General features: G+C 38.5%; 1 protein-coding gene across 1 annotated transcript in view; it reads right to left on the bottom strand.

The window, feature by feature from the left end:
• Positions 1-499: 499 nt before the first annotated feature.
• USP48 (ubiquitin specific peptidase 48) overlaps positions 500-26,768 on the bottom strand; it is a 55,519-nt gene continuing 29,250 nt past the window's right edge. Inside the window, exons 14-27 of the mRNA XM_053690228.1 lie at positions 24,376-24,506; positions 23,756-23,827; positions 21,204-21,328; positions 20,382-20,501; positions 19,567-19,628; positions 17,739-17,849; positions 16,811-16,941; positions 15,072-15,178; positions 14,884-14,988; positions 13,578-13,733; positions 9,939-10,064; positions 1,911-1,959; positions 1,447-1,473; positions 500-1,238 (exon numbers count right to left, since the gene is read on the bottom strand). Of these exons, the coding sequence (XP_053546203.1) occupies positions 1,216-1,238; positions 1,447-1,473; positions 1,911-1,959; positions 9,939-10,064; positions 13,578-13,733; positions 14,884-14,988; positions 15,072-15,178; positions 16,811-16,941; positions 17,739-17,849; positions 19,567-19,628; positions 20,382-20,501; positions 21,204-21,328; positions 23,756-23,827; positions 24,376-24,506 (1,345 nt within the window). The 3' untranslated portion in view covers positions 500-1,215. The remainder of the gene's footprint in view (positions 1,239-1,446; positions 1,474-1,910; positions 1,960-9,938; positions 10,065-13,577; positions 13,734-14,883; positions 14,989-15,071; positions 15,179-16,810; positions 16,942-17,738; positions 17,850-19,566; positions 19,629-20,381; positions 20,502-21,203; positions 21,329-23,755; positions 23,828-24,375; positions 24,507-26,768) is intronic.

Here is a 26,768-nt window from a genome sequence, read left to right as displayed (position 1 = left end):
TGGCATTGATCATAACAGAGAATTTAAAAAAAAAAGGGGAAAAAAAAGAACTGCAATGAACCCCTATATATGTTGTTATATAATTGTACCTTAAAAAGCTCCTTCTGCAAGTCCCACTCACAGGACTTTTCATTTATATATAATCTTTATTTTCACATAATTCACATGGTCACATATCAAGTTGAAATGGTCAACTTTTCAATCCCAGTAGTGGACCTTTTTCAAGACCAAGTTGTGATCAACTTTTATCAACTTCCGATCCATATTAGAGCGAGTCATCTCCCCTACATAACTGTGTATATGTGCATATATATATATAAATATATTTATAAACTATATAATGAAATAGGCATTTTACTCCAAATTTAAAATTCACAACAATGTTGAAGGAAATTGAGAAAGTTCTCTCTCTCTCTTTGCCAAAGATCTATCTCAGCATCTGCCTAAAACAAGTGAGAAAGCTTAGAAACCCAGACAGACAAAAAACAAACATAAAAGGTGATGAAGACGGTAATTTTTATATGAATCAGACTTTGATGTGGAAATTCTTTCTCCGTTATGAGAATACGACCTCACTATTAATGCTCAACAGGTAGAAAAATAGACAAAATGAAAACAAAAAATAGAGAAGCCCTGACATAGAGGAGGAATCTGATATAGTTCCTGGCTGGATTGCACAACAGCAAATTATGATTATCGATAGATTTTGCAAGTTCCACATTTCCCTTGATATTTGTAAGCAATCCTTATTCCCTCAGAATATAACCTTTAGTTATATAGACCCATGCTCTACTGATGTTAAATGAAAATATTATTGTCCTTCAGTAGGTTTTTAATGTCCTAGTAATAGGGCAAAATAAAACCTATTTAATAAAATTATTTTTCCATTACAGAAGACATTTCACATCTCAGTCCAAGACTTTCAATGAAATAATTCAAAATGCTGCTTAGAGCTAAATAGTCGCATCTCAAATCCTCCCTAAAACCTGTTAAGTAAACATGAAGTTTGGCAGGTGTCCCTCAACATATTATACAGTTTAGATACTTGTTTTATTTAAATATAAAAGTTGAATAATTTTAAAGTCCGCAGTTCTTCAGTGCAATCTGCTACATTGGATGTAAGGCATTCTCAGTAAATGAAGGAGACATCAAACAGCCACTGGCTTCTGGAAGAGTCAATAATAGGTTCATTTTCATGTGACCAAAGATTCAGAGCTAATGTCCAAGCAGACCTGTTCCTAAAATAAAAAAAAAAAAGTTTTAATGTCACAAAATACAAATTGATGGGTACATTAAATTCAATAGCGGCCTAACAAAACAAATGCAGTGTGCAGCATAAAGCCACACAGTACTATTGCACAGCACTTAAAAAAACAATATTGGATATTACATTTTATAAAAGTTGCATCTTTAGACTAAGAAACAAAAAAAACAAAAGAATCTTACCTTTAAATCCTTCCTCTGGCAGACAAACTAAAAGTAAAAAAAAAAGCTGATATTATGTAAATAGAAAAATAGCTATTACTAGATATTTTTGCAGTAGGTTGGTACAGCTAATTAACTAACTTAATTGTGATCATCATTAACAAGGCTATAGGTGTTAAAGAATAACTACATATACTTGCACAATATTAACTTGTGTTCTAATGAATAGACAAACCAATAGTTGCTTTTTTTTGCCTGGATAATGAGAAACTTGGAGCCCAAGTGTACAAAGTGCATAAAGTGTCTATCGCCCTGCGAGATGATTTATAAGCTAATATGAAATGTGTTTTCAGCATATACTTTGTAATATTTAGGTTAATAGAACTAATGAGCCAGGCATACTATAATTAACTTTGCTGGTTAAAAGGAAACCGTACTAGGACAGTTGCTTGTGCACACACAACCATATTCCCACCCAGTCTTACCTTGCATAACATCATCCATTGCTGCGTAATCAGATATTGGCTCATCAGCCTGAAAATAAAAAATAACAAAAAAATATGGTTATTTACAAAACCACTATTTTTTTTATTTTTTTATTAATTTAACGAACTTCAAACCGAACATCATGTAGCCATCTATGGATGTCAAAGTATTGATTTTCTGCCTAAAAGCACACACTATTTACAGAATTTTGTGGTGCTATACAAATAAATTATAATTGTATTTATATTGTTCCTTCCTCAGCCTTTTAATAAACAGCATTGTTTTCTTATTATGAGGTTTTATGTATTTATCCAATCATAATGCGTGCCATACGGCACAAGAAAAGAAAAAAAAAAAAAAAAAAGCTAGCTACACATTGCTGTCTACTTAGAGAGCAGTCCCACACGCTCTCACCGTCACTAAAGAACACAAACTGGAAATGTAAGGGGTGAAGGAAGCTGACAAAAATGGTAGAATAAAAATGTATTAAAAATATAGGATTAAAAAACCTCCCATAAATTTATGCTTACCAGTTAAATTCCTTTCCTTCCTGGCAGGGAGAGTCCACGACTTCATTCCTTGCTATTGGGAAATACAACACCTGGCCACCAGGATGAGGCAGACACCCCAGCTAAAGGCTTAAATATCCCTCCCACTTCCCCTATCCCCCAGTCATTCTGCCGAGGGAACAAGGAAAAGTAGGAGAAACAGCAGGGTATAAAGGTGCCAGAAGAAATAATAATATAAAAAGGGAGCAGCCCATCAAAAAAATAAATTATGGGCGGGGTCGTGGACTCTCCCTGCAAGGAAGGAAAGGAATTTATCTGGTAATCATAAATTATGTTTTCCTTCCATAAGGCAGGGAGAGTCCACAACTTCATTCCTTACTGTTGGGAAAACTATACCCAAGCTCCAGTGGACACTGAATGAATAACGGGAGGGAACAAAAAAACAAAACAAAAACAAAAAAAGGCGAACCTATTCTGAGGGCACCACAGCCTGCAAAACTTTTCTCCTGAAAGCTGCTTTTAGAAAAAGTATGTAAGGACCACCAGGTAGCTGCCTTACAAATCTGATCCATAGAGGCTTTGTTCTTAAAAGCCTAGGAGGAAGCCACTGCTCTAGTTGAATGAGCCATTATCCTCTCAGGAGGTTGTCGTCCTGCTGTCTCATAAGCTAAGCGGATGACACTCCTCAACCAGAAAGATAGGGAAGTCGTAGTAGCCTTCAGCCCCTTACGCTTCCCTGTATAGATGACAAACAAAGAGGAAGATTGTCTGAATTTCCCAAGGCACGAACCACATCCAGATTGTGAAGCAAGCGTTCCTTCGCTGAAGGATTAGGACACAAGGAAGGAACAACAATTTCTTGATTAATGTTACGGTCCAACACCACCTTAGGGAAGAACAATAATTTAGTACGTAAAACCGCCTTATCAGCATGAAAAACAAGATAAGGGGAGTCACATTGTAAAGTAGAAATCTCAAACTCTACACGCAGAGGCAATAGCCAGGGAAAAAAGAACCTTCTAAGATAATTTAATGTCAACAGTATGCATAGGCTCAAACGGAGCCTGCTGCAAAACACTAAGAACAAGATTTAGGGCTCAAGGCGGAACCCCAGATCTAAACACAGGTCTGATCCTAGCCAGAGCCTTAACAAAGGAATGCACATCCGGAAGCTCATCCAATGTCTTGTGCAGTAACACCGACAGGGCCGATATCTGTCCCTTCAGGGAACTAGCAGATAAACCCTTCTCCAGTCCATCCTGGAAAAAAGATAAAATTCTGGCAACCTTAACCTTATGCCAGGAAAAGCCACGCTCTTCACACCAGTACAAGTAAGTCCTCCACACTTTATGGTAGATACGACGAGTAACTTTTTTCTTTCGTGATTCAGATAGAGCATGACATTTTAAGCAACTTTCTAATTTACCCCTATTACCAAATTTTATTCATTCTCCTGGTATCTTTATTTGAAATGCAAGAATGTAAGTTTAGATGCCGGCCCATTTTTGGTGAACAACCTGGGTTGTTCTTGCTGATTGGTGGATAAATTCACCCACCAATAAAAAAGTGCTGTCCATAGTGCTAAACCAAAAAAAGCTTAGATGAATCAAATAAAGATAGCAAGAGAATGAAGAAAAATTGATAATAGGAGTAAAATTAGAAAGTTACTTAAAACCAGAGTGTCGATAACACTCAGTGGGGGAGCGACGATTGTCACAATAATACCCCTCCCAAGTCAGTCTCCACATTAAAATACTGGCTTCTCTAATAGGAGGCATCCCTATTTCCCCTGAGACAAAACATCAATCTCAATCTGTCCACTGCTGTCTGTGTCCTACTTTCAATCTTACCTAGTACTAAACTCCGCCTTCCAAATTCTGTCATCATGAAAACACCACAGCTAGCTGCTTACTGGCTAAGGGGCAGGGGAGGGCAGTTTGTATAAACATCACTGTCTGGATTTTTTCTGCTCCAAGTCTCCCTGCACGATTATTGAGTTGATCTGGCCCCACGCTGCGCACTAAATCACAATCCACCACCACCAGCCGCACAAGTTATTAAGGGACCCCCCCACCAGTGCAAAAGCCGAAATAAAAGAAAAAAAAAGTTAGAAAGAATTTTTTTTTTATTAATACATTTTAATATATAAAATCCAGCTGCAGTATGATGCACGCGGCTCGTAAGATGCAGGGGCCCTCGGGCAAGGGCCGATTTGTCAGTCTGCCCCTGGGTCTGAGATGGAATCTGGCAAAAGGAATGATGTCCATACAGGACACCATGAGTCTGATCACCTCCATACACTGAGCCACTGAGAGTCTCAAGAAGGCCTGGAGGGCAAGACATGCAGTAGTTGGCTTGCAACGTCTCTGATCTGTGAGGAATATTCTCATGGATATGGAGTCTATTATTGTCCCCAGGAAATTCACCCTTGTACTTGGAGTAATAGAACTATTTTCTAAGTTTATCTTCCATCCATGTGATTGAAGAAGATTTAGAGGGGACTCCAAACGTTCTTCCGCTAGACGAAAAGATGGTGCCTGTACCAAGATATCGTCCAGGTAAGGCGCTACTGCAATACCTTATGTTCTGGCAATGGCTAGAAGAGCCCCCAGAACCTTCGTAAATATCCTTCGAGCAGTAGCTAGGCCAAACGGAAGAGCTATGAACTGGAAGTGCTGGTCCAGAAAGGCAAACCTCAGGAACTGAAAATGTTCCCTGTGTATCGCAACGTGGAAGTATGCATCCTTCAGGTCTATGGTGGCCATAAACTGTCCCTCCTGAACCAGAGGAAGGATTGACCGTATTGTCTCCATCTTGAAAGAGGGAACACTCAGAAACTTGTTTAGGCACTTTAGGTCCAGAATTGGAGGAAAAATTCCCTCCTTCTTTGGAACCACAAAAAGGTTTGAATAAAACCCCAAACCTCTTTCTGTTGTAGGTACCGGGACAATTACTTCTAGATAGGAGAGATCCTGTACGCAACCTAAGAAGGCAACCCTCTTTTTTTCTGGTCTTGTAGACAGACTGGAGAGTAGAAATCTTCCCCTGGGCGAATGAGACTTGAATCCTATCCTGTATCCTTGAGATACAACCTCCAGGACCCAAGGATCCTGTACATCCTGGAACCAAGAGTCTGAAAAAAAAAAGGAAACAGTCTGCCCCCACTCAATCCGATCCCGGATCAGGGGCCGCCCCTTCTTGCCGATTTGTTCTTGGCAGGCTTCTTAGTTTGTTTGGACTTATTCCAGGACTGAGCCGGCTTCTAAATACTCTTAGGCTGCTCGGACTTGGATGAGGATTGCTGTTGTTGTGATTTGTCAGAACGAAAATTAGACAATTGCCGTTCCTTAGGCCTATTTTTCTTATCCTGCGGTAGGAAGGCACCTTTCCCTCCGGTAACCGTAGAAATAAAGGAGTCCAGCCCTGGATCGAATATAATCTTCCCCTTGAAAGGAAGAGAAAGGAGTGGATTTAGAAGTCATATCCACAGACTAAGACTTCAACCAGAGAGCCCGGCAGGCTAGGACCACAAAGCCAGAAGCCTTTGCATTTAGGCGAATAATCTGCATATTCGTGTCACAGATGAAGGAGTTAGCAATTCTCAGAGCCTTAATTCTCTCCTGAAATCCTCAAGGGTAGTCTCCACCTCAATGAGCTCAGAGTGTCGCACCAGTAGATAGCTGCTCCAGCAACCACGGCTACAGCCGCCACTGGTTAAAATAAAAACCCTGTAGGTTGAAACATCTTCCTCAGAAAGGTTTCTATTTCCTTATCCATAGGCTCTCTAAAAGAAGAACTATCCTCTAGAGGGATAGTAGTATGCTTAGCGTAGAAATAGTGCCATCCCCCTTTGAGATGGAGCCCCACAAATCTAATTGAGAGTCAGGGACCGGGAATAATTTTTTAAAAGTAGACGAGGGGGGGAAAAAAAGAAGTTCCTATTCTTTCCCATTCGTTACTAATGTTCGCAATCTTAACTAGCACAGGAAAAGTCAGAGGGACCTTCCTCTCTTCATAAACCCTGTCTAATTTAGGGATCTTAGGTTCCTCAGGGAGTGTAGCCTCTGGAACCTCTAGCATAGACAGAACTTCCTTTAATAAAAAACGCAGATGCTCAATTTTAAATCTAAAGGAGGGTTCTTCCGCTGGAGGTTTATAAACTGAAGTTCACCCTCTGAAGCTACAGAGGTTAACTCATCCTCTGATAGCTGGGACATAGTAGCTAAAGCTGACAAATATTTAGATGACTCTAGGTCAGGAGAACTATGTTTAACCTCTCTCTTACGTTTGCTAGAGTGAGGTAAGGCACTCAGGGCACACCGCCAATTGTAATAGCGTGGTAAAGTCCACCGGAACCCCCCCCCCCCCCCCCCAGATGGATTAGTTGAGCAGCGGGGAACTGCATGTGGAGCGGGTAGTGTAGAAAGGGTAGCAATCTCTTGGGACCCAGATTCCTGAGAGGTAGACGGCTCAGAGGGGCTAATAGCGCTATCAGTATTACCAGGCTTGTCTCCCTTCTTACACTTTAGAACAGTGCTTAGGCAAATGGAACAAAACTGAGCAGGCGGGCAAACCATGGCCTCCTCACAATATAAACAGGAATTATTAATCAGTACAGAAGCAGCGGGACCTTCTGTGAATATATCTTAGCTATGGAGAACTCTGATACTACATTAGAAGGACAGACAAAAATAAACAATTTTATTACAAAAACTGCACCTTCATAATCCCAATGGCTGGAGCACTCACCACCTCCTAGACCCAGACAGCTAACAGTGAAAACACTCTCCTTAGGAGTGATGTCCGCAGCAGGATCGTAGGAAATGAAAAGACCAAAAACTTTCCCTGCCTCTCCAGACTCTAACTTTCATCAATACTCTCACTGAGAGGTTGACATGATTACTCATACAGTGCCACATGAGAGATTAATGCACAAAATTAAGGGACTGAGAATAGCTGAAAATGTTAGCTCATGGATAAATAACTGGATAAAAGATAGGGAGCAACGAGTAGTAGTGAATGGATCATACTCAGATTGGACAAAGGTAATCAGTGTAGTCCCCCAGGGATCCGTACTGGGCCCTGTTCTTTTTAATAATTTTTTATAAATGACTTGGAGCAAGGATTAAATAGCGACATCTCTACTTTTGCAGATGATACTAAGTTAAGTAAGTTAAGTAAGGTCATTAGGTCAGAGCCGGATGAACTTTCGTTACAAAGAGATCTGCAAAAATTAGAAGTATGGGCAAGTAAATGGAAAATGAGATTTAATACAAGAAAATGCAAGGTTCTACATTTTGGAAGTAAAAATAAGCAGGCAGCATATTATTTAAATGGGACAAGACTTAGCCAAACAGAGGAGAAAAGGGATTTGGGAGTAGTAATAGATAAACTAAAGATGGGTGCACAATGCAGCGCAGCGGCTACAAGCCTTTGGCTGGGGTGTCTTTGCCTCCACCTGGTGGCCAAGTGTTGTATTTCCGAACAGTAAGGATTGAAGTCATGGACTCTCCCTGCCTTATGGAAGGAAATGATAATTAAGTTAGTGGTTTTAATACTGAGTTTAGGTAGGTTTAATAAATGTGTTTTCAAATTCATTAATTTTACCATCACTTTAAATGTGCTCAGTACCCATGTAAAAAAGCTCATTCGAATATGCACCCAAGGTTGGAATGACATCTTGAGCACCCCCCTCAACAGATAAACGCACAGGTGCCTTTTTTCTACTTATGCCCCTGACATCATTAGCATGAGTGTTCCCTTTAGACAGGTGCGTTTTACACAAAGCTATCAATAAACCTCAGTACAGACCTTTTTTGTTTGAAGCTGTCAGTGAAGTCTCCCATACAATGTTAATCAAAGGGGGGAAAAAAAATGATGATTCTGTCATGTAATCACCTGTCATTATGTCTTTATACGGATATTTAATGGAAATATAATATACTCTAATTCATTAAAACATTTTACATCAAGCACTAGTTTATTTGGAAACTATGTGCGTAACCTCTGCAATGGGGTCAAAGTAACACACAGTTTAAAGGGCCATTAAACCCAAAATGTTTCTTTCATGATTCAGGTATAGAATACAATTTTAAACAACATCCCAATTTACTTCTATGATCTAATTGGCTTTATACTTTAAATATCCCTTGCTGAAGACATAGCAATGCATATGGGTGAGCCAATCACACAAGGCATCTATGTGCAGCCACCAATCAGCAGTTACTGAGCCTATCTACATATGTTTTTCAGCAAAGGATATCCAGAGAATGAAGCAAATTAGATCAGTGTTTTTCAACCAGTGTGCCGTGGCACACTAGTGTGCCGTGAGAGATCCTCAGGTGTGCCACGGCAGACTGACAACAGTGTGACATATTTTTTAAACTTTGCTTGTTTTTTACTCCCAGTGCAGGGGTAGTTTGTAGGAGGCATGGCATTACAGCACAATACATACAGTAGGTGCGTGTTTGTGTGTATGTGTATATATATATGCTGTATTAGGCTACAATGTGTGATTTTTTTTTAAACACTCAGAGACTCCGCTGAACAGGAAAAGGTTTAATTCAATTGCTAAACATAGTTTGCAAGGGGAACCAATATAAAATGCACTAAGATATTACAGCATGGCTAGAGAGAAATAAACACTATATTGTGCATATGAAAGAGCACTATTTAATAATGTTAAACATATTGTGCATGAAAAAACTCTTATATAAAAACCGTTAATTTAAAGTTAAAAGGAAAAGCATAGCTTTGTAAGATGGGGCCTTAGAAAAAGGGACATGAAACACAAGATTTCCTTTCATGAATCAGATAGAGCGTACATAACTTTCCAATTTACTTCTATTATCAAATTTGCTTCATTCACTTGGTATCCTTTCTTGAAGGAGCAGCAATGCTTTACTGGGAGCTAGCTGAACACATTGGTAAGCCAATCACAAAACACTTATATGTGCAGTCCAGTCACCAATCAGCAGCAACCTGGAAACACCAAAGAAATACAATTCCAAAGGCAATAATTGTTTTTTAGTGGTTAAGATAGGATACTATTTGGAATCTCTTAAACTAAGGACGTACCATTCTTATAAACTGTGTGTGGGGGGGGGGGGGGGGAACAAAAAACAAACTTGTAAATTTAAATTAAAAGGGACACTCAGGTTTTATTAAATTTTCATGATTCAGATACAGCATGTCATTTTAAACAACTTTCCAATTTACTTCCATTAAAAAAAATGTTGTTTTTTTTTTATAAAATGTATATGTTACGTTGCTGAATAAACCAACTTTTTTTTCCCGTGGGAGTTGCATCTGTCAGCCAGTGGGCAGCAGTATATTGGAACTCAGTTGTGAAACTAAATATGATTGTGTGCATCATTTGTAAACAGCTTTACTTAACCTTTTGCATTGTACAAATATTTTTTTTTAACATTTGATTGCTGCGCTTTCATATACAGGATATACATAATAGGATATTTGTGTAATAAAGTTGTGGCACTCTTTATAAATTACAGTACTTACTTTTAGTAAAATGACTGATTCTGGAGTGACTCCAAGGGATCCAAGCGTAGCGGCGTCATCATTCAGTATTTTTCCTTCTATATACAAAGTCTGATCAAATGGAGCGACTGAAAATGCATGCATGATCTGGGGAGAAATTAAATGAGCAGATGTGGTAAGCATTAGATAATGTAACAAATACAAACATACAACGGAAGGTTGCGCTAATATATCAAACAACGTGTTACCTGGAATAGGGTAGAAACTTTAGTAATAGTTCAAACAAACCGGCTGAAGTAAGCCAGAGATAGGCCAAATATGGACCACAGGAGATGCCGCTGTTCACCAATCTGTGGGTTTCCTCTCCACGGATGAAAAAACAAGATGCTGCAGTGGAAAAATAGGAGACAGCGCAAATCCGAGTCAAGGTAGTATTTTAATAAGCATACATAGCCACACGCTAAAATAAACTTACAAGAAACAAAGATGATATCAGCCCCAAACAATGTGAAGAGATCAAATTATTCAAACAGTCAAATTTTCAAAAGTTCCCGGCTTGTAGCCACCTGTATACGTCACTGGGAGACTTCCTCCTACAACTACGGATCCTCCAAAAGACCAAGAATAGCTCTACGCGTTTCGCCGGTGATACCCCGGCTTTCTCTTGAGAGTAGTTGAAGGAGGAAGTCTTCCAGCGACGTATACAGGTGGCTACAAGCCGGTAACTTTTGAAAATTTTACTATTTGGTCTACGAATGTTCCGATATCCGCTTGCTGTGAATAATTTGATCTCTTCACATTGTTTGGGGCTGATATCATCTTTGTTTCTTGTAAGTTTGTTATTTTAGCGTGTGGCTATGTATGCTTATTAAAATACTACCTTGAATCAGATTTGCGCTGTCTCCTGTTTTTCCACTGCAGCATTAGATAATGTACTTTTGTTGCTTTGTAAGCCGGATATCTTCGTGTAAAAGCACAACACACAAAAGGCCTGGATTTTCACAGATCTTTTGTTGCACTTTCATACGAAGATATCAGCCTGCAAAAACATTCGAATGCCTCTGGTGGCCTCTAGATTCGACATTCATTGCTACCTGAAAGCAACTTATGCACATATCTAGTAAGCATGTGTTTAATTAGAGGAAAGTTATATCATAATATTAAAAATAATCCTTCACAGCTCTTTCCTTCCTATAACACATTTCTATGCCAGCTATGGCTACAAGTCCTCTCTGGCAACCAAGGGTAAACTAGTATGTTGAATTTTGCCAGCCATGGAGAGTGATAAGTCCACAGCAATAACACAACACCTTTTTCTATAAAACATTGGTTGGGGACTTCTATGATCTCCCGTGAATACAAAAAAGTCTTTTTTTTTTTAAAGCAAATCTGCAAAGTGTAAAGTTTAATCAACATAGTATTTCATGAATTAAAGAAAGACAAAAAGGATCAGTTGTGTGGCAGTTTTAGGCATAAAGTCTGCTGTTAGCACTTCCAATTCTCAGAATTGGAGAGCTCACAATTTAAATTACAGCAAAAAGGGAGCAGAAGAACAAATAAAGGATAATGTAATGTTTAATTACACATTTCATAATACACTTTAAAACTTTGTCATTTCGATTTAACATAAATAATGGCAAAACACTGCTGTTCCTGAGCTGTACACGGACAGTGATAAACAGTTATGTACATTTGCAGCCCAATTAACCCACATACACAGGTTAGATGCACAGTTAAAGCCTGCTCCAGACCAGTTGTGCTTTGCCAGTCTACAACAGACATGAACTATTTGTTCAACCCTTTGAGGGGTGTTAAACATTTAGTTCTGTAAAAGCAAAAGTACACAAATAAAATGCTCTAACATGATAAAATGATATCGCTGCTTTATGTCCTTTTAAACAAATGCGATTCCCTTTTATACGTGAAGCACCAAAAGAGTCCTGCTATCCAAGAGTCCCTGCTGTTCCCAAGGTAACAAGAAGTGCTATCCGAGAGCCCTGCTGTTCCCAAGATAACAAGAAGTGCTATCCGAGAGCCCCTGCTGTTCCCAAGATAACAAGAAGTGCTATCCGAGAGCCCTGCTGTTCCCAAGATAACAAGAAGTGCTATCCGAGAGCCCTGCTGTTCCCAAGGTAACAAGAAGTGCTGAGAGCCCCTGTTGTTCCCAAGGTAACAAGAAGTGCTATCTGAGAGCCCTGCTGTTCCCAAGATAACAAGAAGTGCTATCCGAGAGCCCCTGCTGTTCCCAAGGTAACAAGAAGTGCTGAGAGCCCCTGTTGTTCCCAAGGTAACAAGAAGTGCTGAGAGGCCCTGTTGTTCCCAAGGTAACAAGAAGTGCTATCAGAGTGCCCCTGCTGTTCCCAAGGTAACAAGAAGTGCTGAGAGCCCCTGTTGTTCCCAAGGTAACAAGAAGTGCTGAGAGGCCCTGTTGTTCCCAAGGTAACAAGAAGTGCTGAGAGCCCCTGTTGTTCCCAAGGTAACAAGAAGTGCTGAGAGGCCCTGTTGTTCCCAAGGTAACAAGAAGTGCTATCTGAGAGCCCCTGCTGTTCCCAAGGTAACAAGAAGTGCTATCCGAGAGCTCCTGCTGTTCCCAAGATAACAAGAAGTGCTATCCGAGAGCCCCTGCTGTTCCCAAGATAACAAGAAGTGCTATCTGAGAGACCCTGCTGTTCCCAAGATAACAAGAAGTGCCATCTGAGAGCCCCTGCTGTTCCCAAGGTAACAAGAAGTGCTATCTGAGAGACCCTGCTGTTCCTAATTTAACAAGAAGTGCCATCTGAGAGACCCTGCTGTTCCTAATTTAACAAGAAGTGCCATCTGAGAGACCCTGCTGTTCCTAATTTAACAAGAAGTGCCATCTGAGAGCCCCTGCTGTTCCTAATTTAACAAGAAGTGCCATCTGAGAGCCCGTGCTGTTCCTAATTTAACAAGAAGTGCTGAGAGCCCCTGCTGTTCCTAATTTAACAAGAAGTGCCATCTGAGAGCCCCTGCTGTTCCTAATTTAACAAGAAGTGCTGAGAGCCCCTGCTGTTCCTAATTTAACAAGAAGTGCCATCTGAGAGACCCTGCTGTTCCTAATTTAACAAGAAGTGCTGAGAGCCCCTGATGTTCCTAATTTAACAAGAAGTGCCATCTGAGAGCCCCTGCTGTTCCCAAGGTAACAAGAAGTGCCATCTGAGAGCCCCTGCTGTTCCCAAGGTAACAAGAAGTGCTGAGAGCCCCTGCTGTTCCTAATTTAACAAGAAGTGCCATCTGAGAGACCCTGCTGTTCCTAATTTAACAAGAAGTGCCATCTGAGAGCCCCTGCTGTTCCTAATTTAACAAGAAGTGCCATCTGAGAGACCCTGCTGTTCCTAATTTAACAAGTGCCATCTGAGAGCCCCTGCTGTTCCTAATTTAACAAGAAGTGCTGAGAGCCCCTGCTGTTCCTAATTTAACAAGAAGTGCCATCTGAGAGACCCTGCTGTTCCTAATTTAACAAGAAGTGCCATCTGAGAGCCCCTGCTGTTCCTAATTTAACAAGAAGTGCCATCTGAGAGCCCCTGCGAATCACTTTGATAAAACCGATATCCTTTTTCATTCAACAAACAATATGCCCATCCCAACTTCATGTTCAGCAAATGTAGCTTGGTTTCTCTATTTGGAAATAAAAATAAACACCTGTATTTTCAGTTCTTTTAACGTCTGATTAGCGGAGACCAGTAAAGCTTTCTCTCCTCTGACTTTCCTGTGTCTTGTGCTTCGCCGGATTCCTGGCTTCTGATGTACGACATAGCCTTGGCTGCACACCTTCTGCCTCTTTGCTCCCCCGTTAGCCTATAGGAAAATATTATAATTAAAAGGGACGTAAAACATTTTCTTTCAAGATTCAGATAGAACTCACAATTTTAAACTACTTTTAATTTGTTCCTATTATCTAATTAGCTTTTTTTTCTTGGTAGCCTTTGTTTAAAAGCATATCTAGGCAGAGTTGGCGCATATCTAGGCAGAGTTGGCGCATATCTAGCCAGAGTTGGCGCATATCTAGCCAGAGTTGGCGCATATCTAGCCAGAGTTGGCGCATATCTAGCCAGAGTTGGCGCATATCTAGCCAGAGTTGGCGCTTCTGTAGCCAGAGTTGGCGCTTATCTAGCCAGAGTTGGCGCTTATCTAGGCAGAGTTGGCGCTTATCTAGGCAGAGTTGGCGCTTATCTAGGCAGAGTTGGCGCAGCGATGCACTACTGGAAGCTAGCTGCTGATTGGCGACTGCACATATAACCCTCTTGTGATTGGCTCACCCGATGTGCTCAGCTAGCTCACAGTAGTGCATTGCTGCTCCGTCAACAAAGGATACCAAGAGAATGAAGCACATTTGATAATAGAAGTAAATTGGAAAGTGTTTGAAACTGTATGGTCTATCTAAAGCATGAAAATCATTTTGGGTGTTATGTCCCTTTAAAAACACAGAAAACAGCCAATAGTGTTAAAGGGGCATTAAAGTAAAAAACTTTTGATTCAGACAGAGCATGCAATTCTACATAACTTCCCAATGTATTTCTGCTCCGGAGCAGCAGTGCACCTCTGAGAGCTAGCTGGTGGCGGCACATATATGCCTCATATTATTGGCTCACTATATGTGTTCCGCTAGCTCCTAGTAGCACACAGCAGCTCCTGGGCTAACACTTCAACAAAGGATACTAAGAGAACCAAGCACATTTGATAAGACGTAAATTGGAAAGTTGTTTAAAATTGCTGCTCTATCTGAATTATGAAGGTTTCATTTCAACTTTACTGCCCCTTTAAAAAGCAGAGACAACTGCGAGAGTTGTTAAAAAGCTTTAATAACATGTTTATTGCAGATAAATATCTTTCATACAGACAACATTTTGGACTACAGTTTCCACGTAATTTCAGAGGGGTTTATAGGTTTTATTTCTATTAAACCGCAAACCAATGACAGTAATGCAAATTTGCTTTTGGAACTCGCCTGGTTAAAATCTGGATCATTTTCCCCCTCCGGTTTACATTCCTCTCTCTCATCTTCCGGGTCAGAGCTGCTCACGTTCAGCTCAGGTGCAGCCTCCTTCATTACCTGAAGGACAAACTGTGCTGGTCAAACCCCATGTGTGTTTTATGCAACAGACGTTCATTGTCTGGGGGGAAATAATGTGGTACCTTCTTGTTATCCACCACTTTGTGGATATAGATGGTTGCCTGGGCGTACTCTCTCAGGTCTCTCTCCTGCTGACACAATAACCCTTCCCGGCAGCCTGGACAAAGCTCTGAAACATAAGACATTGATTTTATCATATTGCTGCCATAGGTCTAAGGGTTAAATCTAAAATGGCAAACAGTTGTGGATCACAGTACTCAGTGGAATAGACCTCAATGTTGGGAAACAAGGTTGTTCTTTTATATATAGACATTATAAATAAAATGTAACACAAATAAGGAGCAAATGGCCGTATGTTAAGGCCACTCAAGTTAAGTTATGCAAAGACTTTCATTCTATGTTGGTGTTAGAAAACAGAAGTGATATTGGATAGGTATGAAAAAAAGAAGAAACCTGCACTTAACACCACTTGTATTTCAAGAACACCTATAATACGTACGGACACAAACACTAAGATAAGAACCTTTAAAAGGATATGGAACCTAAAAATGTATTGTGCGATTCAGACAGAACAGACAGTTTTAAAAAGTCTCCAATTCACTTCTATAATCAAATTTGTGTCATTCCCATTTTATTCTTTGTTGAAGAGATACCTAGGTATGTGTCTGGCGCACTATATGGCAGGAGATAGCACTCCCATCTAGTGCTCTTCCTAATGTATAACATTCTTGCAAAACTGCTGCCGTATAGTGCTACAGACACGTGCATGCTCCTGAGCTTACAGGTCTGCTTTTCAACAAAATATATTATGAGAACAAACAGAAAGTGGTTTAAACTTGCGGCTTTATCTGAAACATGAAAGAACAATTTCGGGTTTCAGGTCACTTTAACAGCCCCCAGGTGCAGATCATGGTTTACTCTATTGTGCACAAATGGGACATACAGTGAGTCTTATTGTTTAAAGAGACAGATAATCCCTTTATTGCATAAGCAGCACTGTTAAAATGAATACACTTTTTACCTCTGTGATTACTAAGCTTCTGCAGACTGCCCCCTTATTTCAGTTCTTTTGACAGACTTGTATTTTAACCAATCAGTACTGACTCCTAGGTAACTCCACGGGAGTGAGCACGTTATCCAATATGACACATGAACTAGCACTGTCTAGCTGTAACAAAACTGTCAAAATGCACTGAGATAAGAGGCAGCCTTCAAGGGCTTAGAAATTAGTATATAACCCCAAATAGGTTTAGCTTTCAACAAAGATTATTATTTTATTATTAGCGGTTATTTGTAGAGCGCCAACAGATTCCGCAAGAGAACAAAGCAAAGTAGATAACAGTAAAAGAAAAAAAGTTGTTTAAAAGTGCATGCCCTATCTTAATCAAGTTTAATTTGGACTAGGCCACTGGTTTTAAACCTGTCTCCAGGTCTCCCCATACAGGCCAGGTTTTCAGGATTACCTTGGGTAAGAACAGGTTATAACCCTGTTTACTAATCAGCTGATTTATTTAAGCCGTGTTCCAGTTCAGATATCCTCAAATTCTGGCCTGTTAAGGAGGTCTAAGGACAGGTTTGAAAACCAGTGGACTAGACTGTCCCTTTAACGGAGAGCAAGTGCACCAATCAGGCTGCTTACAGGTTTGTAAACAATCTTGGATTTAAATGGCTAAAACGCTTTATATTGACCTGCTTAACTAATTGTACATAGTCTTAACTTTATAAAATGTAACAAGATACTTGAGAGCATAAATCTATAAAAACTTCACTGTGAATGAACAAAGTAAAACTCCACACTTACTGGGTTCTGATAAATAGAGTGAAGTTGTTGCGTCCCCCTCCATTATGAAAGTTCTGGTTATTTTGATTGAATGATCAACAATGAAGAGTTTCCTGATTATGTCCCATTCAGAAGGCCATAAGAAAGCTATACTGTGCAAGAAAACACAAGGGATGATGGTCTAGCTCATTATATAGATAGCTGCCTCAGAAAGATGGTTATTAAAGGGCATTGTTGTAATAAAGCACTAAGCAATGGGTTATACTTAATAGAAATCATTCTGATAAAATCCTTTTAAAATTATGACTTATGTTTCATTCCTTTAACTTAATTAGTGCAGGGTCAAATACTTCCTATCAGATCTGTAAAAGGGAGCTGTGGTCTCTACAGGAAGGTATATCTATAGCTTGATGTCATACATTTTCTAGAACAACTTGAGTTGGCTTTCTATAGCATTCATTGAACAGTGACAGGAAGTCATCTAATTGCCCATGCTCAGTAGAGGACAGAATGCAACCGGATAACTTAAGTTGTCAACTTGTCAGCTCCTTGAGGGCAGAGGCTACACTGAGAATTTCTAACTGCTAATTATGCAAGAAAACAAATAAGTTATTTGCGGTTCTTCAACACAATCTGTTTCGTTATATGTTTAACTTTTTCTTTTTTTTTAGTAAACAAGAAATGTTTCTTAGCCCTATAAATACCTAATAAACATAAGGAAACAGCTGAAGCAAACACAGAAAGCAAGAAGAGAATAAAAAAAATAATAATTTATGTAATCTTTTTTATAACCACAAATGCTACAGAGTTTCCAACTAAATAAAGTGTAAAGCGTTTTAATAACAGCTGTAAATGTTTAATCATCAGGATTGTGAGATACGTTAGTGGCTAAAGCAGTTTCTGATTAGCTCCTTCAGAATTGCATGAAATGTTAAAAGGAGAAACTCACAGTTTTGAATCTTCCTTGGTCATGTTGGAGAATGAGAACATGAGGCCTCCGTGTGGGCAAAGCAGGATACTGTTCCCTATTGACATGACCGGCATGCTCTTGTTTGGTCTCCTTTTGCAAAACAAACAAAATACAGATTTTATATCAGGACCAAAATGTATAACGCCGGTCGCGATGTTTAAAACAATATAAAAAAGTATCTCTCTCTCACTCTCTCTATATATATTTGGACAATCCCCCACACACATTTCAGTTCAATTACAGTATAAAAAAAAAAAAAAAAAAAAAAAGGATGCAAAATAATGTATTATATTAATATATAAATATATATATATATATATATATATATATATATATATATATATATATATATATATATATATATATATATATATATATATATATATAAGACTTTTATTTTTATATATGTATATATTTTATAGGCATAAAATGGATTTCAATGTTCCTTTAAAGTGATAGTAAACTTTGAAATAATAAGATGTAGGATATAAAAGTAAATCCCTTTAATTTGTGTTACATATATGACAAGTTAAAAACACATTTACAAATTTATAATGCTTTTTATAGCTATTCTACGTCACAGACAGTCCCCGTGCACTGTTTATTCTAGTGACAAGTGGGCTGTAAAACTAATCGGAAGCATAACACCTATTGAAATCTCCTGTGCTTCCCCTGGCTGTATTAGTTTCAATGCACAGAGAGAGGTGGTTGGCTACAACTTACAAGGAAAAAATGCAAAAAAGGTAAAATATTAAAGGGACATGAAACCCAATTTTTTTTCCTTTCATGATTCAGATAGAGAATGCAATTATAAAAAAACTTTTCCCTTTATTTATTTCATCTAATTATTTTTGTTCCCTGTGTCCTTTGTTGAAAAGTATACCTAGGCAGGCTCAGAAGCTGCTGATTGGTGGCTGCACATATAAGTCATCATTGGCTTTTAGCTAGCTCCCAGTAGTGCATTACTGCTCCTTCAACAAAGCATATCAAGAGAATGGAGGAAATTAGATAATAGAAGTAAATTGGAAAGTGGTTTAAAATTGTATTCTCTATCTAAATCATGAAAGACAAACTTTAGGTTTCAAGTCGTTTAAAAGGACAGTCAAGTCCAAAAAAAAAAAAAAACACCTCACGTTTCAAATAGGGCATGTAATTTTAAACAACTTTCCAATTTACTTTTATCACAAATTTTGCTTTGTTCTCTTGGTATTCTTAGTTGAAAGCTAAACCTAGGAAGGCTCATATGATAATTTCTAAGCCCTTGAAGGCCGCCTCTTATCACATGCTTTTTTATTTTCACAAAAGGGGAGAGCTAGTTTCTTTAACCCATATAGATAACATTGTGAGCATGCCCGTGGATTGCGGCAGACACTGCACTAATTGGCTAAAAGGAAATTCAATAGATAATATATAAAATGTCATGTGATCATGGGGCTGTCAGAAGATGCTTAGACACAAGGTAATCACAGAGTACAGAAAGTATATTAATATAACTGTGTTGGTTATGCAAAACTGAGGAATAGGTAATAAACGGATTATCTATCTTTTAAAACAACAACAATTCTGGTGTTAACTGTCCCTTTAAGCTTATGTGTTAACTTGTCGTATTAAAGTGGTCTATATGTAGAGGTGACATAATACACTGCATTTTAATATTTCAACGTTTACTGTCACTTTAATTAAATCCAAAAGAGGCTCAAAACTTAGAGACTGTACCAGCAGCAACAAGTTAAGGAGGCAATGTTAATATATATTAATGCAGGGCAAAGACCTTCTCTAAAGGACAAAACACATTGGTTCAATTTACCGTATAAATTTCCTCCATTCTTCCACAAAAAATTGAGACACAACATATAACTCAGAGGTTTCCTGAAAGATAGATATTTTATGTTTAACAAAGACAACTGTTCACATTATCAACAAGGACCCCTCACGGGATCTGCATGTGCTAAACAGACCAACGGCCCAAGGCACCTATCAAATTCTCTGGCAACCTTGTTTAATATTGTAGAAAAATACAATTAAAACACCACACAGCTATGAGAGAGTCTGGAGTTTTTAGAAATAAAACATTTACAAGTGACAAATGAATCCAGGGACTTGGCTCGCGTTAATTAAACTTATTGATGGTAAATTATCGCTACAACCAGTTGAAGAGGTACAACAAAACAGTCATACGGGGGGGGGGGGGTTATTTTCATGAAATTTGTGATTCTAACACTATGAAATAAACTTGGAAAACAGTGAGAATTCTCTGAGCAATTCAGAGATTTTCCTGGATCTCAACTAGAAAGATATACTTTACACTCTATCTCAAAGTGCTCCCTTCACTTGATCTATTGTATATAAGAAGAAAATATTGCCGTCTTAATGTGAAGGGGACTCATTCCGCTTTACTCCATCTCTAGGGCAAAACTGCACAAGGATTTACATGATTTCACAATAGCATATTCCATAAAACAAATATTATTTGGAAGTTTGCAATAAAGGCCAAAGGCAAGTTTTCATCTGCCAAATGCTACGTATAAGTGAGCATGCAGAGTGCTATACATCTGCAAGTAAATAAGAAGTAAATTCACTCTTTAAACCTTACGTTCATATAATTACTAGAAGCAAACATACCTGAGGCCAGTTCCCAGAAGGTCTGTTTTTGTCCATGAAAAGGTTTGAAAGTGCAGACTTTTGTTCATTTGCCATCATCTTATTCAGGGCGTCATTTTTTTCTCCCTCTCTTTCCAAAAGCTTGAAGTGGGAAAAAAAGGATTAGAAACAGTGTGATATGGCCAAAGAAATGTTTAGTCTCAGATATACTCGACTTATTTGTCTACAACAGTCATGATCAACCAATAACCTCAGAATCACGTATATAGTACCAGATACCAGAGTCCTCCAGAGACCCTTGTGACGAATAACAGCAGGTGTAAAGTAAGTGTTGTAAACTAAAGTTTAAACACAAGAGTGGGTAGCAAGGAAAAAGCTTAGTGTGGGGGGGGCGTTTGCTAGGAAATAAAAACAGAACATTTCAGTAAGTCCTAGGGGAAAAGGATGGAGCAGCAGAAGGAACATCCAAAGTTCATGATGCCCCTGTCTACTAGATGCCCATCATCATCACTACACAGGTGCAAACTTCTCAGGATCCAAATGGTGCACCAAAAAGACAACATATCACAGAATAGTGTAACAAACTCATCTAAGCAAACAAGTGTTTCCCAGCTCCAGTCCCCAGAAGACCATCAGGTCAGGACCTCACAGAGGTTCTCGTTATACCTAAGCGGACTTCCTTATGTGTCCTTGGGACTAAAGCAAAAGATAGCAAAAAAAACCCACACACAACACAGATCATCCAATTAATAAATAACCAATGTCATTATATGTAAGCACTTTCACACACTAGATCAAAAAAACATCTTAAATGTCTGATGAAAAACATTCTTCAAAACATACCGTGCACTGTAAGCAAGATTCTTGGTTGTATCGGAATTCAGGAGCTTTGGGAAAATATTCCTTAAGTTTGTACCAAGCTAGATCAGAAATTACTTTCCTTTCACATTCAGAAATGCAGAGTCCTCCTAGAACAGAATAAAATATAATCATCAAAACAAAAAAAGTAGATCCTGCAGCAATAATACATTCTAATTCATTCTAATGAGAAAAAAAAGTAACAATTACTGATAGGATGTTTGTTTTATGCCTAGTGATAGAGCTTCACAAACACTGGCCCCTTCATGCCCGCACCAACGCTTACCTTGTGCATCTGTTTGCCCATTACCTTACAATGAGGGGAGGGGGGTGTTGGAACTAAAGGAACTATGGCAGCTCACGTGTATCATTAATATGTATTTATCAGTGTTCTCCTCAGGAGTTATTTAATGGACCCATCACACAAATTATTTTACGGAATATCGGACTAAAATTAAAGCTAATATTAAAGGTATAATTATCCAATATTAAATAGTTTCACAATGTTTATTAAACAGATTGATATGTGCATTGGATAGCTTAAAGGACCAGTAAACACAGTAGATTTGCATAATCAACAAATGCAAGATAACAAGACAATACAATAGCATATACACTGAATTTCAAATGATTAGTAGATTTTTTACTAACACATTTTAAAGTTATGTATATTTCCACTCCCATCAGCCAACTACAAATGCATATACGTATAGTCTGTGAATTCTTGCACATGCTCAGTAGGGGGTGGTGACTCAAAAAGTGTAATTATAAAAGACTGTGTACATTTTTTTTAATGGAAGTAAATTGGAAAGTTGTTTAAAATTACATGCTGTATCTGAATCATGAAAATTTAATTTGACCTGAGTGTCCCTTTAAGTAACATTAAAATATTATATCTTTTTCTGTTGTTTATAAAAGTATTACACTGCCCACAAAGGGCTTCTTCATAATGCCTCCCGGCTGGCAAAATTACACTGTTGTTCATTAGCAAACATAAAAAAGATCAGGTCAGATGACCCCGGTTGCAGACACTGTGGTAAGGTTACATCATAGTTTTACTTTTGTCATCAACAGATAAACTATTTAACGCCCACCTGTCCTGGGTGCTAGACCAAGCAGTATCCTTTAACAAAGGAGCTGGCATGAAAATATGTCAGCAGGAACATGTGACTAAACGGACACTGGCATCAGAAAGATCACTGTAAACATTTCACTGTATGAATATCACTGGGAATATACAACCTTTAGGTAATAGTTAGACTGTTCCATGTCATTCTTTTAGCACAGGCCAATGAACAGAAGTGACCGCACTATCTATCTATCTATCTATCTATATATATACAGGTAGCACTCAGTTTACGCCGGGGTTAGGTTCCAGAAGGAATGGTTGTAAATTGAAACCTAGTTTATAAAGCAAGTCAATGGGAAGTGAGGGAGTTAGGTTCCAGGCCCCTCTCAAAATTGTCATAAGTAACACCTAATACATTATTTTTAAAGCTTTGAAATGAAGACTTTAAATGCTAAACAGCATTATAAACCTAATAAAATAATCACACAACACAGAATATATAATTAAACTAAGTTAAATGAACAAAAACATTTGCTAAACAGCATTATAAACCTAATAAAATAATCACACAACACAGACTTCACTTGCATTTTTCTGCAAACAGTTCTTTCTATATATTCCAAACTGGACTGATTTATAGACAGGAAGAAGATCTTGTTCCTTTGAAATCTGCTTGATAGCTCAGGTCTGGTTAAACTGATTCATTTCAGCTTGCTTGGCTTTGCTGCAACACAAGCGGACAGCTCCACCTACTGGCTATTTTAATAAATGCACTGCCTCTCAATGCTTTTCAATAGCAGTCACATGACTGGAAAAAAAGGTTGTTATTCTGAAACGGTGTAAATTGAACCGTTGTAAAACGAGGGCCACCTGTATATATATATATCACTCCCAAGAAAGGGCAGCTGACCACACACAGATTAAATGAGCAAATGGATGTAAGGTGCTTCCAGAGGCCATCGTTCTACCACTCACCCACACCTAAGGACAAACCTTCTTCAATACATGCTAATTAATACGCCACAATGCAGAGAAGGAGATTTATAGGGAAACAAAAGCTTAGCTTGGTTTTAAAAACACCATTAAAGGGCAGCAATGCAGTACTGGGAGCTAGCTGAGAACATTGGGTGAGCCAATGACATGAGGCATATGTGTTTAGCCACCAATCACCAGCTAGCTCCCAGTACTGCATTGCCGCTCTAAAGGCTACACAGGTATGCTTTTAAAAAATGGATGGCAAAAAATGATGTCAATTTGATAATAGAAAAAAAGAGAAGTTTATCTAAAAAAGTTCCGCTCTATCTGTACCATGAAAGTTGAATTTTGACTTTCAAGTCCCTTTTAAAGAATCTGCAGCGTGTGGTGAATAAGTAGCTGCACAAAAGAATAAAGGGGGATATTCACGTATTTAAATCCACTGTCTTTATAATAAACGTCCCACTAATTGCTACTGCTGTGAGATGCTCACCGTGCGGGCAGAGGAGATCCTCATTAAAGTTTAATTCTGTATCCGCTTCTCTCCTCTCTTCAATGAACTCTTCTGAAATTAATATTTAAAAAAAACAATGAAAAGGAACAGCAAAAATATATTTTACAAAACTCCTATTAAAGGGATATAAAACCTGAAAAATTATAATTATATAGTGATTCAGTCAGAGCATACAATTATAAAAAAGTTACCAATTCACTTCTATTATCAAATTTGCTTCGTTCCCATGATATTCTTTGTTGAAGAGATACCTAGGTAGGCGTCTGGAGCACTATATGACAGGAAATAGTGCTGCCCTCTAATGCTCTTGCAAATGGATAACTTTTTCAAAACTGCTGCCGTATAGTGCTCCTGAGCCGACTTCCCCGCTGTCTACAAAAGTCACCAAAATAACAAAGAAAATTTGATAATAGAAGTAAATTGGAAAGTTGTTTAACATTGTACGCTCTATCTGAATCCTGAAAGGAAACAATTGGGTTTCATGCGCCTTTAGCGGACTCATTTTTATAAATTAAATTATTATAATGAACAGAAGTGAAAACACCGCAGCAGCACAGTCATGCGATTCAGTTGAGATTGGTCTGTGCACGACATTTTACCTCTCTTTGGTCCATCTCCATTCAACCTCTCATTGCCGTCATCCAACTCATCCTCGTGCTGATGCAGCTGATCTACCGCTAACTGACGCCAGCTGCGCAACGAAGCCTTTCCCACCCAAAAGCCTTCGCCGCTGCAATATAAAATAAATACACGTAAGTGTTACCGGTTACTTATCTGCTGTACACAAAGGCTACTCCGATGCCCAAATTCAATAAAGCTCATAAGGAAGCGCAACTACAAAAAGTCCAATACCAGTTACCCTAGTGGCTGATAACTTTTGTGTATGATATAAAGATCTATTTACAAACACCTAATACAGTCTGCAGCTAGCCCCTAAATAGTTTTATTTCAAACCTCTGGTCTACAAATGTAACTGCTGACTGTTGTGTGACTTCCTTGTTTCAATATCTACTACAGCAATAACGAATCCTAGGTTTCAAACGAATCAGTAAACGTTTCTATACAAGTATATTCTGCATCATGTAAAACATCAGCCTTCAGCTTAAAGGGAACAGTCTACTCCAGAATGTTTATAAAGATAGCTAATCCCTTTATTACACATTCCCCAGTTTTGTATAACCAACACAGTTATATTAATACACTTTCTGTACTCTGTGATTACCTTGTATCTAAGCCTCTGCAGACTGCCGCTTATTTCAGTTCTTATAACAGACTTGCATTTTAGCCAATCAGTGCTGACTCATAAATAACTCCATGGGAGTGAGCACCATGCTACCTATATTGCACACATGAACTAGCGCTGTCTAGCTGTGAACAAAGGTAATGCACTGAGATAAGAGCCGACCTTCAAGGGCGTAGGAATTAGCATATAAACCTAACTAGGTTTAGCTTTCAACAAAGAATACCAAGAGAACAAAGCAAATTTGATGATAAAAAGTACATTGGAAAGTTGCTTAAAGAAACATAAAACAAGTTGGGATAGAGACATAATAATATGTACTTTAATTACTTTACCTGCAAATGTATACTGCAGTGCCTCGCCATTAACCCTTTAATTTAAGTTTCAGAATTGTAAAGCTCTAACCCCCCCCCCAACACACACACACATTTCCGCCTATGGTTCTTTGTATCTATTGTTGTTTTGGTAGAAGGCAAAAGTGCATAGGGATTATCTGCTGGAGTAGCCTAGAAGCTGTGAACTCAGTTGAAATACAATGCCTGTGTCTAAACAATGATAAGAAGGGGGGGGGCACAGTATTCCAGACAGCATGGCTAAGTAAGTATTTTTGAAAATTATTTTAAAGTACTTGCCAGCAATTTTTAAACAATTTTTTTATGCAAACTATTTTTAATTAATTAGCCCTTTTAGGATATGCACAAATCTCAACCTGTTTTATGTCCCTTTAAAATTGCATGCCCTATCTGAATCATAAAAGTTACATTTTTACTAGACTGTCCCTTTAAAGAACATTCAGAGCACAAAAAATGAAAGCTAGAATTAAAAGGTAAATAAAACAACATTTTTTCTTTCAAGATTCAGCCAGATAACTGGGATTTTAAACAACTTGCCATTTGACTTCTATTAGCTAATTTGCTTTGTTCTTATGTTATCCTTTGTTGAAAAACATGCCCTGACTCAGGAGCAGTAATTCACTACTGGGAGCTTGATGTGGATTAGTGGCTGCACATATATGCCCCTCATGATTAGCTCACCTGATGTGTTCAGCTAGCTCCCACTAGTGCATTGCTGCTCCTTCAATAAAGGATACAAAGAGAAGGAAGTAAATTAGATAATAGAAGTAAATTGGAAAGTTGTTTAAAATTGTATGTTTGGCTTTTATGTACCTTAAATTTCATCACAAGCAGAGTCACCAAAGCTTGCTGTACATTGCAGAAAGACAAAAATACTCTTTGGACAGTCAGATTTTGTAGATTGTTGCACATTTAGGAAGCTTCACTTTTTAATGTAATCTACAGAAGAGTCTCTAAAGGGTGACAGCTGGGACAATGTTCCTCGAGGAAATCTGTAGTTCTCACATCTTTACCTTTATCTCTAAACATCCAGCAGTTAACCCTTTCCCGACGGTACTTTTTTGTCTACATCGGAACACGCCCTTCAGCCCACAATCCCATTTCTATGGCTCCAAACGACTAGGACGTTCCATGCTGTCCTAAGGGCACTAAAGCCCAGAGCAGTTAGGACGGCATGGAACCTCCTAACGGCGGGAAGGGGTTAAACTGCACTAAAACCACATTTATTAAATAAAAAAATCACAATATCGCTATGTTAAACCTTATGATTCTTTGAGTTCCTCTTTCTTTCCAGCAAGCGGCTTGTAATGGGGTCAAGAATCACTCTACCCCAGTATATGTTAAATACTAAGAAAATAAAGATCTTTGTATCCCACTAAAAGCTATTTAATCCATATAC

This window comes from Bombina bombina, chromosome 8, assembly GCF_027579735.1.
Source record: "Bombina bombina isolate aBomBom1 chromosome 8, aBomBom1.pri, whole genome shotgun sequence".
NCBI lineage: Eukaryota > Metazoa > Chordata > Amphibia > Anura > Bombinatoridae > Bombina > Bombina bombina.
The sequence above is the reverse complement of the archived record's forward strand: the minus strand, read 5'-3'. Positions and strand labels throughout refer to the sequence as shown.